This window comes from Macaca thibetana, chromosome 15 (genome assembly GCF_024542745.1).
Source record: "Macaca thibetana thibetana isolate TM-01 chromosome 15, ASM2454274v1, whole genome shotgun sequence".
Lineage (NCBI taxonomy): Eukaryota > Metazoa > Chordata > Mammalia > Primates > Cercopithecidae > Macaca > Macaca thibetana.
This window is the reverse complement of record NC_065592.1, coordinates 63,826,731-63,850,002: the sequence shown is the minus strand read 5'-3', so window position 1 is coordinate 63,850,002 and position 23,272 is coordinate 63,826,731. Positions and strand designations below refer to the sequence as shown.

General features: G+C 38.5%; 1 protein-coding gene across 5 annotated transcripts in view; it reads right to left on the bottom strand.

The window, feature by feature from the left end:
- BNC2 (basonuclin 2) overlaps nt 1-23,272 on the bottom strand; it is a 459,271-nt gene that overhangs the window by 304,160 nt on the left and 131,839 nt on the right. For 4 of the 5 annotated variants that reach the window (XM_050761635.1, XM_050761636.1, XM_050761637.1 and 1 more), the window contains exons 2-3: nt 20,940-21,065; nt 10,452-10,652 (exon numbers count right to left, since the gene is read on the bottom strand). In XM_050761635.1, the coding sequence (XP_050617592.1) occupies nt 10,452-10,652; nt 20,940-21,065 (327 nt within the window). The remainder of the gene's footprint in view (nt 1-10,451; nt 10,653-20,939; nt 21,066-23,272) is intronic. The other variant, XM_050761639.1, reaches the window with a different exon arrangement.

Below are 23,272 nucleotides of genomic sequence, written 5' to 3'. Positions count from 1 at the left end.
TCTTTTTATAAGTGTATAGCTTTAGGGAAAAAAAAAATGGAAATTTCTCAAATAATTACTGAGTAAAATGATTTAAAAAAAACCAAAAATTAAAACACACATTCTAGGAAAAGCATATATTTCATTACATTCATGTTGATTTGCCTTTTATACCATCTCAGAAAGGGAATTTTATGAAATACAAAATTCCCTCCCATGATGACCAAAGCTTTCACATCATGGCAGCTGACTGCAAATATGTAAAGCAGTTCTGGAAGACTCACAATTTACAAATTTTTGTTTGTACTTTATTGTTTTAAGATGAAAAATAAAGTGTGAGATAATGGATGTTTTAGTTAATCTGTGTTTTATGGAGAGAAAAGTATTACTGTCACTTAACTCCTTCTATTAATCATTGCTTTCTAGAAAAGAATATCTCAAAGTAGGCTTATACTGAAGCTCATTTCGGCATTCTGCAGTTGTAAAAAAAATTTAAAAGATCAAAAGTACAGGACTGCTGGCACATACAGGAACAGTGATTATCAGAATACTCAGAAGGCAAGCAGCAGTTGGCTTATGAAGAAATTATTTAAAATAACTATTTACACAAGTTAAAACAACCAACTTCTCACTTTTACTAAAAGGATGTTTTCAATATAATGAATATCCAAGCTTTTCTGGTCATGAGAAAACCTGGAATATATTATACACGCATGAATGTGGCCCGGGATGCAGGATATGGGATGTGCTTCCTATCAACAGATTAACACTTCATTTTCATTACTCTAATCTCACCACAGGCTGTGAACACTCTCTTTTTCTTATTTGAACAACAATGGTGCATAAAAAACCAAGCTGACAAGCAGGCGGGGTTCATTAAATGCACAAGGCCCTTATTCCCATAACACATCTCACCTGTATGAGGCCAGTTTTCTGGCTTCCTGGCTGGCTACTGAAACAAGCTCTCCCAGATGGTGGACTCTGAATTCTTCTTATCCCTTCCTACTTACATTATAATAAATGACAAAAATAAAGTAAAAATGAAAAAACCCTTCTCCACAATGAGCAATACCTAGGAATAACAGGACTGGTAACATATTTTAAGCTCTATTCAGTCCCATGATTACTTTCCAAAGTCGTCCAAGAGAACAAAGAAAAGTGGCTAGAAAGGGAAATTATGAGACATCTGAAATTTGAGTCAGAGAGAATCATCCCGGTGTCTCTATCCTAGCGTAATTCTAATTTATTGGAAGTAAGCTGTAGTCTCTCACTTGTTGAAAATGGCTATTCACAAAATAAGAAACAATCATGCTATTTTCCAATGAATGACACTGAGTTTCACCAAAAAGCTATAGTCAAGAAAGAAAAAAGGCTATATAGCATAGTATAAGGAATAATTACAAGATTCTTAGGATAGGGAATGCCTCTTTGGGGAAAGCCATCCATACACACTCATTGCCTCTGAGGCAGCCATTAGCAAATCCTCAACCTACATAGAATTAAATCACCTAATTGTCACCGCCAACCAATAAAGCAGGCATACACTTTCTGCATGTCTACACATTACATATAAATGCACTACCGTAATGTGGCAATATGGGATTTTTAGTACTTCCCAGAGCAAGACAATAAGTCCTTCCACAAAGTTCATAGCCAGACTTTGGTTTTGGTTCTTTCTGGTACTCTAATATTTATATCTAAAAAAGAAAGAATAAAAGAAAAGCAATATTAAACAGCAGCTAACCTCGCTGACTTCAAGTTAGGTTCTGGCATGAGGTCAACAAAGAGAATGTTTCCAGGCATTCTCACTCAGGGACACTCTCATGAATATGCTCAGTGTATAATTACACCCCATATCTTGCAGGTGACATCCCAGCCATGTCCACTGAGCTCCAGCACTGGCAGAGGGCACAGTAGTGGGCAGCTTTCTTTATCTATGCCTGATCAGGTGTCCCAAATAGCCACCCTAATGATTTAAACCAATGAAATCCTTCTTGATTTAAATGTTAATGGAAAGGGAAAAAAAATTATTAAATCCCTCTAATGGAGATTCTCATTTTAATATTAGTTTTGTTATTATGTTAAGCCAGCTGAAAGCAATTATTTGTTGCCATGTAAAACATTCACTAACCTGCTATCTTTCTTTTCAGACACCCAGTTCAGGCACTCCGATCATAAAATGTGAGTTCTGAAGAACTGTCTAGAGAACCAATAGCCACTAAAGGACACCTTAACAAAGTTGAAAAATTCGTGACAGTCTCAAAAATGCACAGCAGGTACAATACTGAAAGCTATGTCTTTCCCATACAGAATATGTTTCAGTCTTGTCAATTTTAACAATCTCTATGCCTTGTGAGACAATGGGTTAAAATTTATTAAATACAAAACAGGAGTGAATCCTCCTCATGTGTTATGTATACTGCATGCTTTAAATTTTTTTCATAATACCATCCATTAATACTGGCCCTACCATCACTTCAATTCCTTTTTTAAATGTTTCCGTTAACTCTTATTAGCTGCAGTTTGTCTGAAAGAGTCATCCCTTCAACCTACTGCACTGCCCTTGGTATCTTTTCCTTCTTCTAGGGAAATAAGCTCGTGTAGAAGTCTAACTGCACAAAATAATAAATCCAAGAATTACGTTTTTAAAAGAAGAAAAAAGTAAAGCAAAATCTCTCTTCATCTAAGTACTTTCTTATACAGGCTAAGGATCAAATTGAGCTGCCTTTCAGCACCTCTGAATGATAAGCCGGGGCCCCTGGTTACACGTTTTTATCATGCCCTTACTTAAAGAACCCTTCTACAGCAACACTCGGGACAGTCCTGTCAGCACTCACAGAGGACCACACCTGAGGGTGGCACCTCTCTCTCAATCCTCTGCTAGAATGATGTATTGGCAAAAGGGTATTTATTCAATTACTTCTACGTGTCAGGTGCATTTCGATTCTCTTCTATTAGGGCAAAAAGGGCCAGTGAAAGTAAGGATGAATTCAGAGTAAGAGAGATGAGAAGAAAAGAGAATAAAGTGAGAAAGAAACTACCTCTATGAGAAAGGAAATAGGAACAGAATAACCTCGTATTTAGGTCATTAAGCAAATTTCTGCCAACCAAATAGGAATGAGATTTATAAATCAACACCACTCAATGACACATAAACCCTAAAGACAGTAGCGAAATAACATTACACTTCAAAAGTATTGAGTAAATAAGACGTCAGATATGCTCAAGAGAATCAGTTGTTTCAATGAGTAACTTCCTACTGTTCAAGATTATTTTCATTTTCTTTACAGAGAGAAATGAAAAACTGATGGGCTTAATTAAAGAAAAACAAAAGGATATTATTTTGTTGTTAAAGGATCAATTCTTTTTTTTAATTGGAATGATGATTAATAAGCTGAGAATCTGGTTCCTAAACTAGCCAGTTTGAGTAATGTGTTGTTTTTCCACAAGCATTTCCATTAAAGAAAGCTCTGTGAATGAAGAAAACATACAGAGATTCCTCTCTTCCCCTGATCTCTGCACTTTGTGGCATGAAATGCTACATACAGCATTTGAACAGAATGACACTGCACACTGTCTTCACCCAAATGAACTCCAGTCATAAATTTTTCACCTGAGGGTTTGAATGCACACTGTGAAATCTGCGAGGCTTCCTACAGGGGAATGTACAAATTAAAAAATAATCAATACTTTTATTTTTCCTATTCGTTAAACTTTCTTTAAACCTGGGGAGGAAGATGGCAGTACAGGTCAGGCTCAATGAGGAGGAAATGTGGAGACCCTGGATGTCATGGCCCCAGACATCATTTCTGGGATGTCATCTGCACATTTTAAAACTTCTTAGACCTTGAGCTGCTTAGCAGATTTTTTTCATCATATTTTTCCTACATCTTTACTAGTTTTTCTTATAGGAAAACATTCCCTCTATTACCCAATGTTTTGTTTCTATATGAGGATATAAAGGCTATTGTTCCTGAATTATGTCTCTTTTCCTTTATTTCTCTAAAGCTTAAAAATAAATGTCAGAGTTTCTTGAAAGGGTCTTTGACTCCCTTTCTCCCTGTCTCTGGGGTCCTTCAGTAGATGAAGATCACCCAGCAATATGTAGAAGCCAGTTGCTTTTCTGGAAATAAAAAATGGCATGAGCTTTGGCAGACAGTAGTGAGATCCAGCATTTCCTAGGACCCCCAAACAATCTTCTGACCAAGGCCTGGAGAAGGGTGGTCACTGAGCAGCACCATAAACAGACCACAAAAGCATACCACCAAAGGTACAAGAGGATTTTCAAATGGTGAATCATTTCTACACGCATAACAAACCAGGCTCCAAACCTCACGTGAAAGGAAATCTTGGAACCATTATATTCCATGTTTTTTGGACAATAACAAGCAGGGAATCCCATAGAAAATTTCTCTCACTGAAAAAGTCAACCCACCCGATTCACTCTGTTTTTTTCCTACAACCACAAAGTTCTCTGGCAGCACTCTTTGGGGAAAAAGGAGTTAATTCCTAGATTGATTCAAACACCATGGTTCAAATTATGGACACAAGGTAAAAGCAAATTCCAATTTCTTTTCCTCTTTCCTTTTGATATATGTGCTAATCTAGAGTGCCAAGTTCAGAAAATACCTCTTGAGCTGCACAGAATCATTAGCTATTCACGTTTATAAGGAAAATCCTCTCAAAAGCTTTGCAGATAGATAACGGCAGACACCCAATGCAACTTTCTTTGAGTGTGTGTAAGGCATACAAGGTAGAGAGAGGGAGGCACTAGAATTTGTGTTTTTCATTCAAGTGGATGACGCCAGCTCACTATCTGTAACGGACTGTTCCTTTGGAATCAGCTCCCTGTGTCACAACGACCTGGCAAACTTGTATGCTTTCACTATCACTGGAGTTCTTGCAATCCTGCCTTGGTTGTGACCCATTCGCTTCAGCCCCAACTTCTCAGAGATGCCTTACTCAGCATCTAATTAGTTAGGGAGGATTTGCTGCGGCTCTTAACCCTGACATGGGAGTGGGAGGATGTGCTGCTGTGGTAGCCCAAATCTGTCCTGTCACTGCATTAATCAGATTTCCATAAAGCTATGCATGAATAATTGGATTTATCAGTGAATGTGAATATACACTCATAAATATAATTATAAAAAATACCTACAATTATAGATAAGATATCTGCACCTTAGAGGGATTTATTTTTCAACTGCGGTTACTTGGCTCACCTTAGCAAAAGGCTTTACAAATTACACAAACATAATGGACCTGTTTGCAGATGACAGAAAGGTGAGAAAATTAAATAATTTCAAAATGATCACCTACTGTGTTCAAATTCATTTAAATGAATCATGTTGAAAATAAACTTCAAATTCGTGCACAGATTTTTAACATATACAAAATACGTATCTGAGAATGTTTGTGCATGCTTTATCTGCATTGCTTACATGTACCTAGAATACCACACACATAAACTATTACTTTCCCACTGCATTACAAATGAGACAGTATCTCTTACGTTTCGTCTGCATGTTATCTACAGACCTTCAAAGTTTAGGACAAAACCAAGCACCTGTCTCTATCCTACAATTTGTATCTTAACAAATACAAATACCTAAATATTCCTACTTTAGTGTTATGTTATCAGAAAATATACTGAGAATTATATTTGAATATATGTCTATAATTCAAATATAACATTACCACTCAAATTAAGAGGGGCCTAAAGTGGAGGTAGTAGCCTAGTAATTCAACAGGCTAAAACTGCATGCCTCTTAATATAATATAAATATTTATTTCAGCATTAAGACCACAAGTTTAGTCAATTTAATCCTTTTTCAGTAAGACAAGATCATCCAAACACACTAACTGTAAGGAAAGGAGTAAAAAGGGAGAAAACTGCAGAAAGCAAGCTAGGGATGGATGACGCCTGGCAATGAAAGTCGTTTTCAAAGACCATTAACTATCAACTGCTTTACTCAGGACTTTGATTAAATAAGAATATACATCCTATGTAAAAAGGGATGTCTATTTGAGTGGGACAGAGTTTGGAATAAAAATGTGTTGTATGAACTATAAAGAAGACCCAAACCACTATGTACAATTAGGTGTCTGACTCGTAATACTATATATATGCCTTTTAAATGACTAGTGAATAAATACTCAAAAAAATTGGGGGTAGGAACAAAACCATTTTCATTTAAAAATATAGATTCCAGAAACTGAGATTGGTGGCCTATATGAATAGAAAAAAAAATTCTTGAAGAAAATTCATATTGAGCACTCTTAAATGGATTCTAGCAATGTTATTATACATTTCTTATAATATATTTTATTTATCATTTCTCTGAAAGGTGCTAGATTTTTATATTAGTAAGAAAGTTTGCTTTTACTCTGTCATATCTCTGGTGAGCAGACGCTCTGGTATTAATGTAAATCGTTGATTTAATTTTTAGCTTTCTTGGTTTGCCCCTCACCTATCTAGAAAATGATTTCTCTGGTGATAACTAACACATCATGCTAATGAGAGAATCTAATGCACAATAGAAAAATGTCACTACTAATAATATTTGCATGAAGTTAAATAAAGCAACTGTAAGAGAATGTCAGACAGTTGTTCTTTAATAAGACACAGTTTCACAATGAAATTATGTTGTTAATTTTGTTACATCATCGGGTGAATCCTAAATTACTACATAATGATGCACAGAGTCATTTATAATTCTAACTTAGTATTTCATTCAAGTATGAAAAAAGACCTTATTAAGGGATCTACATTTTATTTGAAACAGGTTAAATATACCTCGCCAATAACAAAAGGTAAATGTCTCTAGTAACATATTAAATGTGGGCTATAGCTATTTACCTGTATGGTTTCCTTTCTGAAAAGATTTTTAAATAGACTGGACTATTACATCCCTTGAGATAGCTACAAGAATTTTATTTACTATTCTCTCAAATGCATAGAATATTTATACAAATAGAAAAATTGCCTCAAGTGTGATTAAAAAAAAAAAAAACTTGAAAAAGCAAGCCTTATTTTTTGCTTTTAACAGTACCTTGTGAAACTAAAATAGGCAAAATAAGGTTCATTCTCCACCTGTCACTGATCAAACTGATCCAAAGAAGAACTCCCTTTACACAAATGTCATACCCTTTAAGGTTCTCAAATATTCAGCCATATACATAGAAATAATTTGAGAAAATCATACTTCAATATAGAAGAAAAAATGTACAGGCACAGGAAACTGTAGTCAAATAGTCTTAACTTGAACTTTAGGGGCACATACTTAATGCCACTAAATCCAAATTGGCTTCAGACTATGATGTTTGTTACTATCAGACAGAATGAAAGATACACATTTAAGCAGATCCAACTTTGTTCATATGAAACAAAAGACAAAGATTTTTGTATCCCTACTTCCCAGTTTACTTATAGAACACATAAAACCAGATTATTAAATTTCAGTATTCATGAGACATTTCCCACAAGTTTTTCTGTAGTTAAGTACTGGTGGTAAATTATCTGTAACTCAGTTTTGAAAGCTTTTATTAGCAGCCCTACTAGTCAGACTTTTCAAATGTCTAAATAATCAGGAAAATATTAGTTTTTATACTATTAAAGAAAACTTTATAAGAAATATAACCCAATAAATTTTATTCATTTCATAAGCTAAGTAAATATTACTTAGAAATAAAATAATCATAATCTAGAGAAACCTCTTTATGATGCCTCAGAAATGAGATATACAGAATTCTACATATTTGATTAAATTGGAAAAACTTTTACCTGTAACAAAAGCTGGCTTAACTGTATATATTGAAAGTAATATTCATTGAAATGGCCGGCTTCAAGAGATATCAGAGATATAATTTCAATAAGTCTCTCTCTCTCACACACACACACATGCTGAATCAGCATTGCTGATGAATTATAGGTAAGAAAAACAAACATATTAAATATGAACAGCACACATACTTTCACTTACATAGTTTGAACTTAAGTTTATGTAATATTTATACAAACTAAAATGTCATCTTGAAGAGAAAAAACATGTAAGCTCATACCCTCTCTTACATACTTTCCAAAAATGCACAAGAGGCAAACATTTAGTGACCATGATAGAAAAACGTGAGTTGGGGGGGGTAGGAGTGATTGCTAACTACATCAAAACCAAAAAATAAACATATTTAAAACTGTGATTTCTCTCCCTTTGTTGTACTACTTTATTTCATAAATAGCATAATATTATATACTTTCAATAGCATCAATTAAGCATAAATTAGTTCCCTACATTTCTATTCTCTCCATATAGTCACTGATGCTCACCATTACACATATATGCACACACAGGTACACACAAAATATCCACACAGATAGCTGGATCAAAGACATCATAAATTTTCCTAATTCTGACCCATCATTTATATTATTTACTTTTATTTGTTTTTTAGCTAAAATGTTTTCCATGACAAAATCTCCTTAGATTCAAATCTACTTGGAAATGGGCTAGTGCCAAATAAGCAATCTAACACCATCTATGTGGCTCAATAGCCATTTATCAATTGATCATTATCTCTATCTGGTTTTATTAACTCTTTTCTAGCTAGAGGGAGACCTAAGCCAATCTTCCCTTCTAACACACACACACACACACACACATACACACACACACACACACACACACACACACACACACACGCGTGGCCTCCACTAACTCAAGGAAAACCCTGAAGGTGACATGTAATTTTAAAAGTGAGGCACAAGTTACTTGGTACTAAGGTTAGCGAAAACACTCTGCATTCCAGCTATGAGAAAGCCACCCAGGCAGGGATGCGTCGCGAAAACACCTCTCATAGCACTCTGTAGTGACAAGGAGCATCTCTATGTGGAAATGAACTTTTCACTTGAAAGAATGGGAAATTGCACATGAAGAGTTACTTATTGGGTTTATGTTGATTGCATTTAAATCCCAGCTTACTGTATCAGCAGTAATCAGGGTCCCTCTACAGGATATGTCAAAATACACCTTATTCAAATGCACTTATCCCATCTAGAATTGTGTGCTAAAACTGTTCTCTAGCTAAATGCTACAAACCCCTGGTTGTAGGTATTATCTCTTGCAAATGTATTTCTAAACTTGTAGCAGTTTATAGCCTAGCAAATTGTTTTTTTTTTATCAACAACTTTAAATATCTAACTGAAAGTATTTGATTTTCGTGAACTCGTACAAAGGGTTTTGTTTTGTTTTGTTTTTTAAAAAGAAAGCAGTTGCAGTTATTTTTTTCCTCACGAGTGGCACAATATTTCTTAACAACCACCATCAACTTAAAATCCAAGTATACTTGTCAATAGTACTTTCGTGCTGTGTGGATAATATCAAACTAACTTGCTTTGTGTGGGTTTGGTGTAGGCTTTGGAAAAGCAAGACGTGTCTAGGAGGGAGGCACCAGGGAACTTCCCTCCCTCACTTGAGCACAATCCAAGATGAAAGTTTCTGGGTTGTGTCCCCTTCGCTTCCTCTCACCCTCGCTCCCCCGCGGAGCCAAGGAGCCAGCAATTGTGCAAGAGAAGCCCGGCGCACAGGGCGCGTATCACGGAGCGCATGGTACGAGCCGCCGGCTCCAGTGATTAATTATCAGTAACCGATGGCCTCGCGCTACCACGTCGGCTTTCCCAGCAGAGCCAGCAAGCCGAACGCCTCCAGCGCGGCCGGGACGGAGGAGCGGCTCTGGGGAAGACGCCGAGGCTGCGCCCGAGTGAGTGCGCCGGCGGGCGGGCGGGCGGGCGGGGGAGAGCGGGCCGGAGCCGGCGAAGGGAACGCAAGGGCGGGCGCAGAGGGCTGGCTGGCGAGGAGCAGAGCAGAGGGGCGAGGAGCAGAGCGGAGGAGCGAGGAGCAAGGACCGAGCAGCACAGCCCGCCACGCACGCCGACTCCTCCAGCAACCCTCGGCGCTGGCAGCCAAGCCTGCACAGCCTCCTCTCTCTTCTCAGGTCTGAACGAAGGTGCCTCCAGCCACATGAAGTCAGTAGGGCTGTTCTGAGGGGCCCCTAGATTTTATTACTGTTTTTTAGGTTGCAGAACCTACTCCGAGAGAGCAGACACTTTGGACGAAGTGATTCATATTGATAGAAAGATACATTTGTTGGGTGGTGGCTTTTTTCATTCTTAACAGAAAACAAAGAAATAAATTAAGTCTTCCCCTGACCCAGGCTGTACTGTGAAACTTTTCAAAAACGTCTCTGCTTTCTTTTACTTCAGTATCCTTTCCCCTTTTTCTTTTAAGACGCCCTTAGGGAAACCATGAAGTAACCCTGCACATTCCAGTAACACAGTTATGACAAAACAGAGCCTAACTAGGAAGTGACCACATTTTAAAAAATATTTAGAAAGAAAAACACCAGAAACAAAAGTGCCCATAACAATTCAAGGTTTCTTTAAAAAAAAAAAAAAGAAAGAAAGAAAGAAAGAAACTTACCTGTTGGGACATTCTGAATAAGAGGTTAGTATCAGCGTTTTGCCATGTCCCCATGAACCCTGGTTCAGCCGTAGTCGTTCTGGTTCCGAACTGCATGGAGTTGTCAGTACAGGAGTCTCTTAAAGTCAAGTCTCTTGCCCTCCTTGGCTCTCTGTCTCTCTGTGTCTCTCTTTCTCTCACATCCACTTCTGCCTCTTCTGACTGAAAAGTGAAGGTGGATTTTTTGAGCCTCTTGGCAGCCAGTAGCAGGAGTGTAGTGTAGTTAAGAAGCTGGCTGAACTGTGCATTTCATTTGGGAAGGGGGAGATTTGGGGGAGGGAGGGGGTCAGAGCTTCTTTCGCACCTTCTGCACAGATATCCCTATCATTTATGCATAGATTGTGACTCCCCAAGCTTGCCTTTGCTCAGTTTAACAGCTGCCTGTCAGGTGTGCAGGCAGCACTGGAGACCCAACCATCAGCTTCAAACTCTCAGCTACTGCATGTCATTGGATAGCAGAGCTAAGAGTCAACTGCACTGTTCCACTGTCAGGCACCAAATGACACCCTGCACTAACCCCTCTCCAGATATACAGATAGATAGACACTTATGCACACTCCAGGCAGCACCACAATCACAGTGCACAGGGCGAGGAGAAGCTAGGGCCCTTCCCCGGGAATTTTTCTCAACAATGCTTTCCGATATAACACATAATATCTGACACCAGTCTTTGCTTTAACATACACCAGTCTTTGCTTTAACATTTGTAAAACTGTGATACGTAAATATTTTTTTAATTACACTGAAGAAAGTAAAATAGTCAGCTGTAAGAGAATGTAAAGTTGGCTCAGTTATGGTCTAAATGTTAGCTCCTGAAAGTCGTATCGTGTGTGCTGGGCTATTTATAACCATATAGAAACTCCTAAATAACATACATAGAGATGTGACCTTATACTCTGAAGAGTAAGTAAATAAGCCTAGCAGTTTTTATAACATAGAAGATGCACAATAAACATCTGCCAAATATAAACATATACTATTTAATATCTAGTACCTGAGGCTATTAATTACTAAACTGGATGTTAAGTAATGAGAAACTGAATGGCAAAGGAAAAAAGTATACCTTTCCTTAAAGCTCAAAAGTAGAAAAAATCCATTGTTAAAGTTCCTAGATGAAGCATCTGCAATATCCTTTCAAATCATAAGAAAAGAAAAAGATAAACAAAAAAAGCCTGTCCCATTTCAGGCAAAAAGTAGTCAATATAAAAACTCCATTTTTTATTCAATATATCTGTGGAAAATTCTATAACGTTTTCCTGCCTGATGAAATATACTCTTGATAACATGTCACATTTTTAATTAAACAAGTCTTAAAACTATTCACCTATTTATTAGATAGTGTTTGTCTGCCTTATTTATGGAAAAGCAGCACTGAACAAAACGCACTGTACATAAACAGTAACTTCAAAATGGAAAGCTAAATTCATGCCATCTCATAAAAGTAGTCAGCAGGAAAAAGCCATCCTTCCTAAACTTAAAATGTAAGGAACATTAATCTTCAACCACCTACAAATATCGAGGACAAATGTACCACTCTCCTTGCTCCTTCTTAACTCAAGAATAACAATAAACCTTACTCTCTGAAACAACAAAAGAAACAGAAAAGAGCTTCAGTGGCAGCTCTGTGTCATTAGTGGACAATGAGAAAAGATGAGAAAACGTACACTATGTTGACACAAATGTACCTTCCCCTCTAGAACCGACATCTCCTGAAAGCTTTTCTGTTAAACTTCCCTCCAGTTCACCACCATTAAGCACAAAAAAGTCTCAAAAGAAGCAAATTCAATATCTGAGAGGAAGCAAACAAGAACCCAAAGAATTGTTGCCTTAAAATATATTAAGTCCACCTGTGGTCAATAAAAATATTCTTGCTGGGGGGAGGGCAGGAAAAGCCCCTACGAGTCAATTGTCAACAGTGACTGTACCTTTACTGCTAGCTATTACCCACTTAAACTCCCTCTAAAATTTGCTAGCCTCTTGATTTCTGAAGTGGCACTCAGTGCCTCAGTCAAGCTGCCTGCTCAGCTCCTGACCTTCCCACTAATGGCTGTTATTTGTGGGAGGCTTAAGGACACTGTCAATAGCAAGCTTCCTCCTCCTTCCACTCAGGCTCTGTTGTATCACTTTGCCTGTGTGTTTTTTTGCCTGTGTGTTCTCTCGCCTCTCACTCGCCCTCTCCTTGTCTCTTTCTCCCCCTCCTTCACGCCCTCTTCCTCTTTTTCTAGCCCCCACCCCTTTTTTCTATCAGTCCTGCAGTCCTCTTCTTTCCCAGGTATCCTACCCCCGACCCCACACACACACTAACAACACAAAAATCAACTGGCATGCAGCAGCAAGCACCTGCAGTAATAGACTCTTTTATTAAAACTGTTATTCTGCAAGACTTGAAATTCCCCGTGGACCGGGCCATGTCAAAGCCGATATAATTAACTAGAGGCTCAGCAACGGATCAATTACCAGACAAGCAAGTGATAGTGAAATCAATGAAAGATCATCAGCCACATTATCAGTGTTGCAACTCATTAGGGCAAAACTGAGAAATGTGCTCAAAGCGAGCCCAAGCAAGGTGGCATTACAAAACAAAGGGCTAATTTGGAGACCCTGCTGTGAACAATCTGTAACAGAATTAGCCTTTTTTCCCCCTAAACTGCACAGCTCCGTAACTAAATGTGACAGACTGAGAGAAGCAGTTTATTAAGACACCAACCCCAAGTTTATTTAGTTCATAAACTCTCTCCTAGAAAATCAATACAGTCTGTACAGGGTTATTAGGCTGACTAGCTAATACATCCAAATCTAGTCTGCCCAGCCAGCAGTCTTCTGACAAAATGCTACCCAGTATAGGCAAACTGAGCTCTTTCAGATATCAAGGACTGAGGTGGCCCTGGCTGAAACAGGTCTGCAATATAACATGTCATTGCCACAACACAAGCCTTAAAAACAGCAGGATATCTTTCTAAGGTTTAAAAAATATTTTTTATAACAAATATACAGTAGTGCACCTGCTAAATGGATTTGCTCAAACAAAATCTTAACTACTTTGTAACACAAGTTTACAAAGAGGACAAGCTTTGTTACAAAAAGAGACAATTAATCCAGACTCAATAATAAATAAGATTTTAAGTTTCTCTAACACTCATTTTAACAAAAATATTTGAAAAGAACATTTGACCCCTCTATAAATCCCCAAGATACATGATCTGAACTTCCACATATAACATACTGTGTAGAATATTTGATGTTAGGATAATTTCTATCTAACAACTGGGACACCTGTATTGTTTTACAGACACAGGTACAAAAAAATACACCTACAAGGCACAAATACGCCTTTTGAGTTTTTTCCACTGGCTACGTAGTCTGACAATTATGGAATAACTCTCTGGAATCATTTATATGAAAATTATTTAAAACTAGGAGGAAGAAGACAAGTATCACTTCCACAATAATTGCTTTTTGCTGCTGATTCTGAGTATTTCAGGTTAAAGAATCAGAAGCACTTAAATGCCATCTGTTGGCTTTCCCACATTTACTGATAGTGAGAGATGGACCATGGAAATTATGGAGTCCACCAAACTAGGTTTCACTGCATCCAAGTTCAAGACATTGTGGGAATGTGACTACCTCCCCCACATCACACCACATAAGCAAAAATATACTTACACAAAGTAAGAAACTCAAAAGCATTTTACAATGGTAAAATAGACTGGAGAACCAAAGGGAAAAAACACAATGGCTCTGAAAGTGATTTCTGATGTTGACGATGTTTTAACATTTAAAATCTTCCAAGAAAAGGAATGCACTATAACATGCCTTTCATACTCTAATACACTAAATCCTAAACTTAAAAAGAAATCTTTATTTTCATATAACTATAGTAAAATTCAATTTATAGATTGCTGTAATTAAACATTTTCCCTGTAACTTTCGAGCTGACACCTTATTAAGCATCTCATAGCTCATGTTTTTGAGTAATCTGTAAAAAAGTCAGACATATATATTCTAAACCTGTGCTATAGGTGCCATGTTTTGGATAGTAATTAAAAGTTGTAATTGCAGGGAAATTTTACTTTTTAAAACCTTTTTGCATATAATTACACACTGTGCATGCACCCTCAATGAGATCCAATTAGTTACAAAAAATTTGCATTTCAGTTAGTGTGGGATAACAAGACTATAGGGAGGCACAATGCAATTCCACCAGCAGAGTAAAAAAGTGTGTTCTTTCTTGTTAGCTCTGTAAGCAATAATTCCCACAACCAACTGTTTAAAATGTTACTGATCTTTTCAGTACTTGAGTATTACGGTGGGTTTTGGGTTTTTCCCTCCATTTTCTAAAAAAAAAAAAAATCACATCTTGGTGTAAAAAATCAGCCACAATGAATACATGAAAACGCAAGTGAGCAAAGAATTTTGTTTTGCATGTATGTTTGTCGGGTGTTTTCTTTGAGGGGAAGGGCATATAGCATATATTTTCTTCTTTCTACTTAATTTCTTTAAAAGCACATTGCTTTCTTAAAATAAGTTATATAACTGCAGGAAAAAAACCTCATTGAGTTCTATGTAAATATATATGATTTTATGATAAAAGCACACATTTGCTGCACTGAGAAAGTACTCTAGGATTTTTTTTTTTTTCTGTCTCGAACAATGTAAATCCTGTACACAGAACAATACCTGTAATTCCCTGGGTTCACTTCAGCAACTGTTAACAGATTCTATAATCTGCAATGTGCTCTGCCTTTGCTCTTCTTTTATTCACTATTCATTTTCAAGGCTTGGTTAAGTACAGAGCTGGGTTAAAGATCAGTGGTTTTTCATGTGACACATGCTGGTATTCATCTAATGGCTTGTCAAGACAAAACTGTCCCTGTTCTTGCCAAAATAATAAAAATGACGCTCCACGTCGCATGACAATCAGCACTTCCTTATGGCGAAACAAATCAAGCTTTTGTAATTCATTTATTTTATAGAAAAAAAATGTTAAAAACTGGCTATCCAATCTTGTATGTGGAATCAGGTTGCCATTCTTAAAGAAGAGTTTTAAAATGTTTTGCCCTCTCTTAATTCTAGAGCAACATATAAACTAGTTTCTAATCAAATCAGACTTTACCATATAAAAATAATGCTTAAGTTACAAATTCATATGGCATTAAGGTATATAACTTAATATATGCAAATTATGCAGCAGGCTGGACTCAGTCACAGAGGTGGGGGAACCAACTGAGGAAATGTCATTTTTCTTGAGAACAAAGTATGGGACTTGCTTTCCAACATCTGTTGGGCTGTGTGAAATGTTAACAGATGTCTTAAATGAAAAAAGGAAAAATAAGTAATAAAGGAAACCTCTTCTGAACAGATAATCCACCCACATTTCCATATTCCTGAGGAAAGAAGTTGACAGCAACCTTTTTCCCTTGTGAAACCTGCCATCCTTACTTTATTGTGTAAAGTTTCATTTTCTATGTGAAGTTAAGGGGAAAAAATTTTTGACTCACTGTAAAGAAATGAATAAAGTAAAACAATAATTTCAACTCAGGTTTTCCCTTTGTAAAAAATTATATCATAATTTAAGCTGCCTGTTTTCCCTGGACTCACATATGTAAATAGATGGAAAGACAGTAAAAACTTCACCTCCTCCCACCCCAAAAAAAGAAAACTACACGCACAAAGATGAAACATTACTCTACTATGCTTACATTAACTCTGTTGGCATGGAGTAGGGAGGCGGAAAAGTAAAGAGTAGCTTGTAAGATAAAGTTCTGATATGAAGCCATCTCTACTCATAAACGTACTCATCTTCACAATTAAGATTCACCTATCATTAGTCAGGCATGGTGGCAGGCACCTGTAATCCCAGCTACTCAGGAGGCTAAGGCAAAAGAATCGCTTCAACTTGGGAGGTGGAAGTTGCAGTGAGCCAAGATCACGCCACTGCACTCTAGCCTGGACAACAAGAGCGAAAACTCCATCTCAAAAAAAAAAAAAAAGATTCACCCATTATTTACACCTAAGTCCCTGCACTGTCCCACTGGCTCCTAATTTCCTTTCATTACCATACTTATGAGATGAAACACTCCTCTTACAACAGCCAAGTGCTCCACAGCAGTAAAGTCTGATATTCATGAAAAATTTTGGAGAATACTAGTTGGATCCCCGTATTTAAACTTTAAGGAACCTGGACAAGTACTTTCCTAGTTAACAATTCCCTTTTGTGTTTCAATTTATAGATGATCTAGCCAAGCCTAAATGTAGCAGCCTTTAATTCCGATTAACATGTTGATGCATGCATGCCAACTACTGGATCTAACCTAGTGCCTATCTGTGAATGAATGAACTAGACACCTATCTGCTTCTATACGTCTTCCTCTTTGGAAACACCTATATTCTATTGCTTATTCTCTTAAAAACCTGGGACATGAATTTGGGTTAACAGCTTATAGATGAACAAATTCAAAATGCACTTATGGGTCTTTACAGATTCAAATAAGGAAAGAAAAAGCTTATGATTTTCAGAAGATTTTTCAGGCTGGCAATCAGAAAAAGCTGATTGCCAGCCTCAGTCACTGGCCTCTCTCTCATTATAAGAGTCCTTTAGAATTATACATGTTACTTCATATTTACAACTCTACCTTCTCCAGATGGTTCTGGCCACCTTGACTGGGCATTTCAACATAGAGAAGGCTTCATCAGAACAGCCTGAAGATTTCAAGGGGCAAGATCATGGTCCAAGTTGCAAATAAGACACGAAGGCATGCCTTCAGTTTTCAGTTGGTTTGCTTTTTGCCAAAGTATTGTGAGTACTATATGGTCCAATGTTTACACATAAGAACATGATATCCGAGCCCGTGACAAAAAAAAATAATAATAACCACTCACCTACAGGGAGGGACAAAGTTTGTGTACTGAAGACTTCATTACATGCCCTTAGAACAAGAGAGGAAAATAGGCCTTCTAACGTAAGGTTGGAGGAGGACCCAGGGTCAAATCACTTTAAACAGTGGCACAAACATCCCCCATAACTAAATATTATCTAAAAGCTTCACCCTTCTCAGCAAAAGGGAGAAACTGGTCTAGTTGACACATGTGTCTCTACCAACTAAAACAATCAATGTAATACAGTATCTGCTGACAGCCTAATCAGGGCCTCAGTTTCATAGAAACACATCAAGGAAATATCCAAAAACCATAATCCCTTGATGCACTACAAAAATTTTAAAATAAAAGGATTTGAGTAGGTATGGTAGATGAGATAGTTTACAAAATGTTAGGGAAATGATGAATCCTTAGACTCAAGATATTTGCAGATAATAAAAGCAGCTGAGGTCAGCATGAATCTTGTGCCTACAAAAGGTCAAACAATTTACCTACCTTGTTTTGGTTTAAAAAAAGAAAAAGTGACTTTATTAATCTTCTCTCAAGTCCAAACAGTAACAGTGGCTTCTTTTTATCAAACCTATATTCAATGTTTTATGAGAACATCTAGAAGGAAAGAACCAGTGATGGCTTTACTTAAATGAATTTAAAACAAACAAACAAAAAAACCGGCTAGGGGCACACACAATGGGAAATGACTTTAACATGAACATGAAAGTTGCAAGAATCACAAAGGTAATGTTAATTTCTTTGTTTTTTGTTTTTTGTTTTTGTTTTTGTTTTTGTTTTGAGACGGAGTCTCGCTCTGTTGCCCAGGCTGGAGTGCAGTGGCCGCATCTCAGCTCACTGCAAGCTCCGCCTCCCGGGTTTACACCATTCTCCTGCCTCAGCCTCCCGAGTAGCTGGGACTACAGGCGCCCGCCACCTCGCCCGGCTAGTTTTTTGTATTTTTTAGTAGAGACGGGGTTTCACCGTATTAGCCAGGCTGGTCTCGATCTCCTGACATTGTGATCCGCCCGTCTCGGCCTCCCAAAGTGCTGGGATTACAGGCTTGAGCCACCGCGCCCGGCCTGTTTTTTGTTTTTGTTTTGAGACAGGATCTCTCTCTGTCTTCCAGGCTGGAGTGCAGTGCTGCGATTTCGGGTCACTGCAAGCTCCACCTTCTGGGTTCAAGCAATTCTCCTGCCTCAGCCTACCAAGTAGCTGGGATTACAGGCGCGTGCCACCACCCCCGGCTAATTTTTGTACTTTTGGTAGACGGGGTTTCACCACTTTAGCCAGGCTGGTCTTGAACTCCTGGCCTCAAGTGATCTGCCCGCCTTGCCCTCCCAAAGTGCTGGGATTACAGGCGTGAGCCAACATGCCCAGCTAAGGTAATGTTAATTTCCTTACTTCCTTCTAAAGTCTGTGGGCCAAGAAGCTTGCAGCCTCAGTAAAGGTGCCATAATAATGGTTAAAATTATTGTCAGAAAAGAAGATTGAGATTCACCAACATCCAGGAAAATCATGTTGCAGGCCAGGTGCGATGGCTCACGCCTGTAATCCCAGCACTTTGGGAGGCTGAGGCAGGTGGATCACTTGAGGACAGGAGTTCAAGACCAGTCTGGCCAACATGGCGAAATCCCACCTCTACTAAAAATATAAAAGTTAGCCAGGCACAGTGGCACAGGCCTGTAATCCCAGTTACTCAGGAGGCTGAAGCAGGAGAATCACTTGAACCTAGGAGGCGGAGTTTGCAGTGACTCAAGATCGTGCCACTGCACTCCATTCTGTTTTAAAAAAAAAAAAAAAAAGAAAGAAAGAAAAAATAAAATCATACTGCAGGGCAGAGCTCAGTACCTTACAAAATTATTGAAAAACTCAACACTGCCTTTAGAATTATCACAGAAAAACAGCAACTCTAAAAATGATACTCCCTCATATGCAATTTACAAACCTAAAAAATAAACTTAAAAAATAAAATCCCAGTATAAAGTTTCAAAAATGTTTATAAAACCAGAGACTATTTTTTATTATTATTGTTTATTATTATTATTATTTTTCGAGACAGAGTCTCGCTTTATCACCCAGGCTGGAGTGCAGTGGTGCAATCTCAGCTCACTACAACCTCCGCCTCTCAGGTTCAAGCGATTCTCCTGCCTCGGCCTCCTCAGTAGCTGGGATTACAGGCGTGTGCCACTATGCCTGGCTAATTTTTATATTTTTAGTAGAGATGGGGTTTCACTATGTTGGTCAGGCTGGTCTCCAACTCCTGACCTCATGATCTGCCTCCCTCAGCCTCCCAAAGTGCTAAGATTACAGGCGTGAGCCACTGGGCCCAGCCTATTCATTTTTTTTCTTTTTGAGATGGAGTTTCACTCTTGTTGCCCAGGCTGGAGTGCAATGGCACGGTCTCAGCTCACCGCAACCTCCGCCTCCCAGATTCAAGCAATTCTCCTGCCTTAGTCTCCTGAGTAGCTGGGATTACAGGTATGCACCTCCATGCCCAGCTAATTTTGTATTTTTAGTAGAGACAGGGTTTCTCCATGTTGGTCAGACTGGTCTCGAACTCCCAGCCTCAGGTGATCCGCCTGCCTCAGCCTCCCAAAGTGCTGGGATTACAGGCGTGAACCACCATGCCCAGTTCAGCCTATTATTTTTTAAGTGATAGGATCTTGCTCTGTTGGGGCTAGAGTGCAGTGCACAATCATAGCTCACTGGAACCTCAAACCCCTGGCCACAAGCAACCCTCCCATCTCAGCCACCACACCTAGCTTTTTTTTTTTTTTTTAAAGATGGGGTCTTGCTATGTTACCCAGGCAAGTCTGGGCACTCCTACCGTCAAGCAATCTACTGGCCTTGATAGAGACTATTTATATGCATATATATTTAAATCGAAAAATGTTGAAACAAAGCAAATGTTCATGAACTTAGAGATTGTCTTCCAAATTAAGAAACCCAAAAGATGCCAGAAACCTATTAACGGCAAGTTAAAAATATGAACACTTAACAGGTCGCTTAGAAGATCTGCACAGTGATTGTCTTTGGTGGAGAAGAGTGGCTGGGCTAAGGGACACTTTTGGGGCTCAGGTAGTGTTATGTATCTCCATCTAGTTGGTGGTCCTGGGTATATTCACTGTGTAAAATTTATCAGGCTGTACGCTTTTATTTGTGTACTTTTCTGTAAGTATGTTAAACTTCAGTTTTACAAGTTTACTATTAACACTATTAATATAGTACTACTATTAAAAATAGTAATAACAATAAACTAGCCCTAAAACAGTATGAAAGAAAGAACAGAAAAAGAAAAAGAGAAATAAGTACAGGTGGGGAGAGAAACAATAGAAGGCAGATACTTTATCACATTCAAAATCATTCAAATAACCATCATTAAATCTACTTTCCATGATTTCTTCAGGGGCAAGAAGTGTTAGGAAGCAAGTAAATATCTGAGTTTCATAGAATGAGGATGAGTATGAAAGACAGTAAAAGAGTGGCAGAAAGAATAGGTGAGAGAAATATCTTAACTAGGTAGTCAAAGCATGCGAGTGTGTCCAAGTAACTTAAAGGGGAAAAAAAAAAAACACAACATACCTCAATTTGAGATGTATCAACCCCACAACATGGGACCTTGAAATATGCTGGCCAATCTTGCTCACTAAGCCTGTCGTCTGATTTGTAATTAAGGCTATGTGGAGGTGGAGTAGGCCCAAGGTGTGCCTATTGAGAGATTGGGAAAGGAAATTACATATGCCCAGACAGTATTACTTAAAAGTACATCAAAACTTCTTTTTAAGAAATTGCAAATATAACACACCAATGACGAACTAAACACATTTTTTTTTTTCTTTTTTTTTTGAGACGGGAGTCTTGCTCTGTCACCCAGGCTGGAGTGCAGTGGCGTGATCTCGGCTCACTGCAAGCTCCGCTTCCCGGGTTCACGCCATTCTCCTGCCTCAGCCTCCCGAGTAGCTGGGACTACAGGCGCCCGCCACCACACCCGGCTAATTTTTTGTATTTTTAATAGAGACAGGTTTTCACCATGTTAGCCAGGATGGTCTCAATCTCATGACCTCGTGATCCGCCCACCTTGGCCTCCTAAAGTGCTGGGATTACAGGCGTGAGCCACCGCACCTGGCCCTAAACACAGTTTTAAAGAATTAATAGTTTCTAAGGCTGATAGTAGCCAACCGCTAAATAAACTTTGGTGAGAACTAAAGTAACAAAGTGGGAATAACTGAATAATTTGCTAATTGATAATGGATACACTTTTGGCCTGCCTAGCTCAATTTCTTACTCCCTTTTCTTCCACTTAATATGACACTTTTAACTGCTGTTAGGGAATACTAATCACCGCCTCCCCACCCCGCTACCCCACTCCCTTGCCAAGTACAAGAAGCTGCGGAGAACACAAAAGTTAAGACACATTCCTTGCTCACAACTTTACAATCTAGTACAGGAGATAAGCCATGAACAAAACAACCTTAACAAAAACAGAATGGGAAATGAAATGAGCGCAGAATTCCACAGAAACTTAAGAGATTCCTTCCAGCCAGTGTGGTTAAAAAAAAAAAAAAAAAAGCTTCTACGCCGAGGCAGGTTTTGCTCTTGCACTGAGCGTCCGGATTATATTCCTAGAGAAGTAATACAGTTTGACTGGAACATAAGGGAAGATGTACATAGAAGAACAATGAATGAAATGGATGTAGTGGTTGATAGGAACTATTATAAAAGTAAGGCCCCTATACTCCACTACAAAGAATTGTATCCACCAACAGTCTAAACTACTATCCACCAACAGTCTAAACTACTAAAGCTTCTCAACAGCAGTAACGTCTAATCATTATTTTACTCCAAGAAGATTTATCTGGCAACAGTATGACAGATGGACTGAAGTGTGAAAAGACAAAAGCGGGGTCCAGTTAGGAAGACATTAAAATAGGCTGGGCACGGTGGCTCATGCCTGTAATCCCAAACTGTGGAAGGCCAAGGCGGGCAGATCACCTGAGGTCAGGAGTTCAAGACCATCCTGGCCAAAATGGTGAAACCCCATCTCTACTAAAAATACGAAAAAAAAAAAAATCAGCCAGGTGTAGTGGTGCATGCCTGTAGTCCCAGCTACTTGGGAGGCTGAGGCAGAAGAATCAGCTGAACCCAAGAAGCAGAGGTTGCAGTGAGCAGAGATTGTGCCATTGCACTCCAGCCTGGGCAATAAGAGCAAAACTCCATCTCAATCAATCAATCAATCATCTGGGTAAATTACTGGCAATAGGGCTGAAGAAAACAAAAAGGACAAGATACAAAAGATACTGTGAAGATAAAATCAAGGGGACCAGAATGACTGTAACAAATGAGAAGTGTCAACAATGACACTAAAGTTCTAATAGTCTGAGCACAGGAAAATGGTAGCGTTATCAACAGAAAGGGGGGTGAACTATTTAGTGAGAATATGTATCAGGTTCAGTATGGGGGAACAGCAGATCATGCAGATAACCAGGCAACTAGAAATGTTACAAAACAGACTGACACTGAAGTTATCACATCCAGCAGCCATCTACACAGACCTGACCCAAGAGATAAACAAGTGGCCAAGGTCAGTATCTCAGGGGATACCCATGGTTATTAGGGGGAAAAAAAGAAGGAACAGAGTTAACAGGAGCATTGTGATTGTCCCACGTTCCACATGATAAGGGAAAACAGTTGACAGAAGATAGGATGCTTGAGACTTTTAAATGATCTAAAACAACAAGACTTATGTTTAGGGTATGGTTAAAACCAAGTGAAATACTAAGTAGAAGGAAATACAGTAAGAACAAACCAAAAGGCAAGGGAATAATAAATACCAAAATCAGAATAGTGCTTAAGGATGGAATATGGGGAAAGGCGGACGGGGAGATTGACAGTGAGTGACACAGTATAATTTCAAT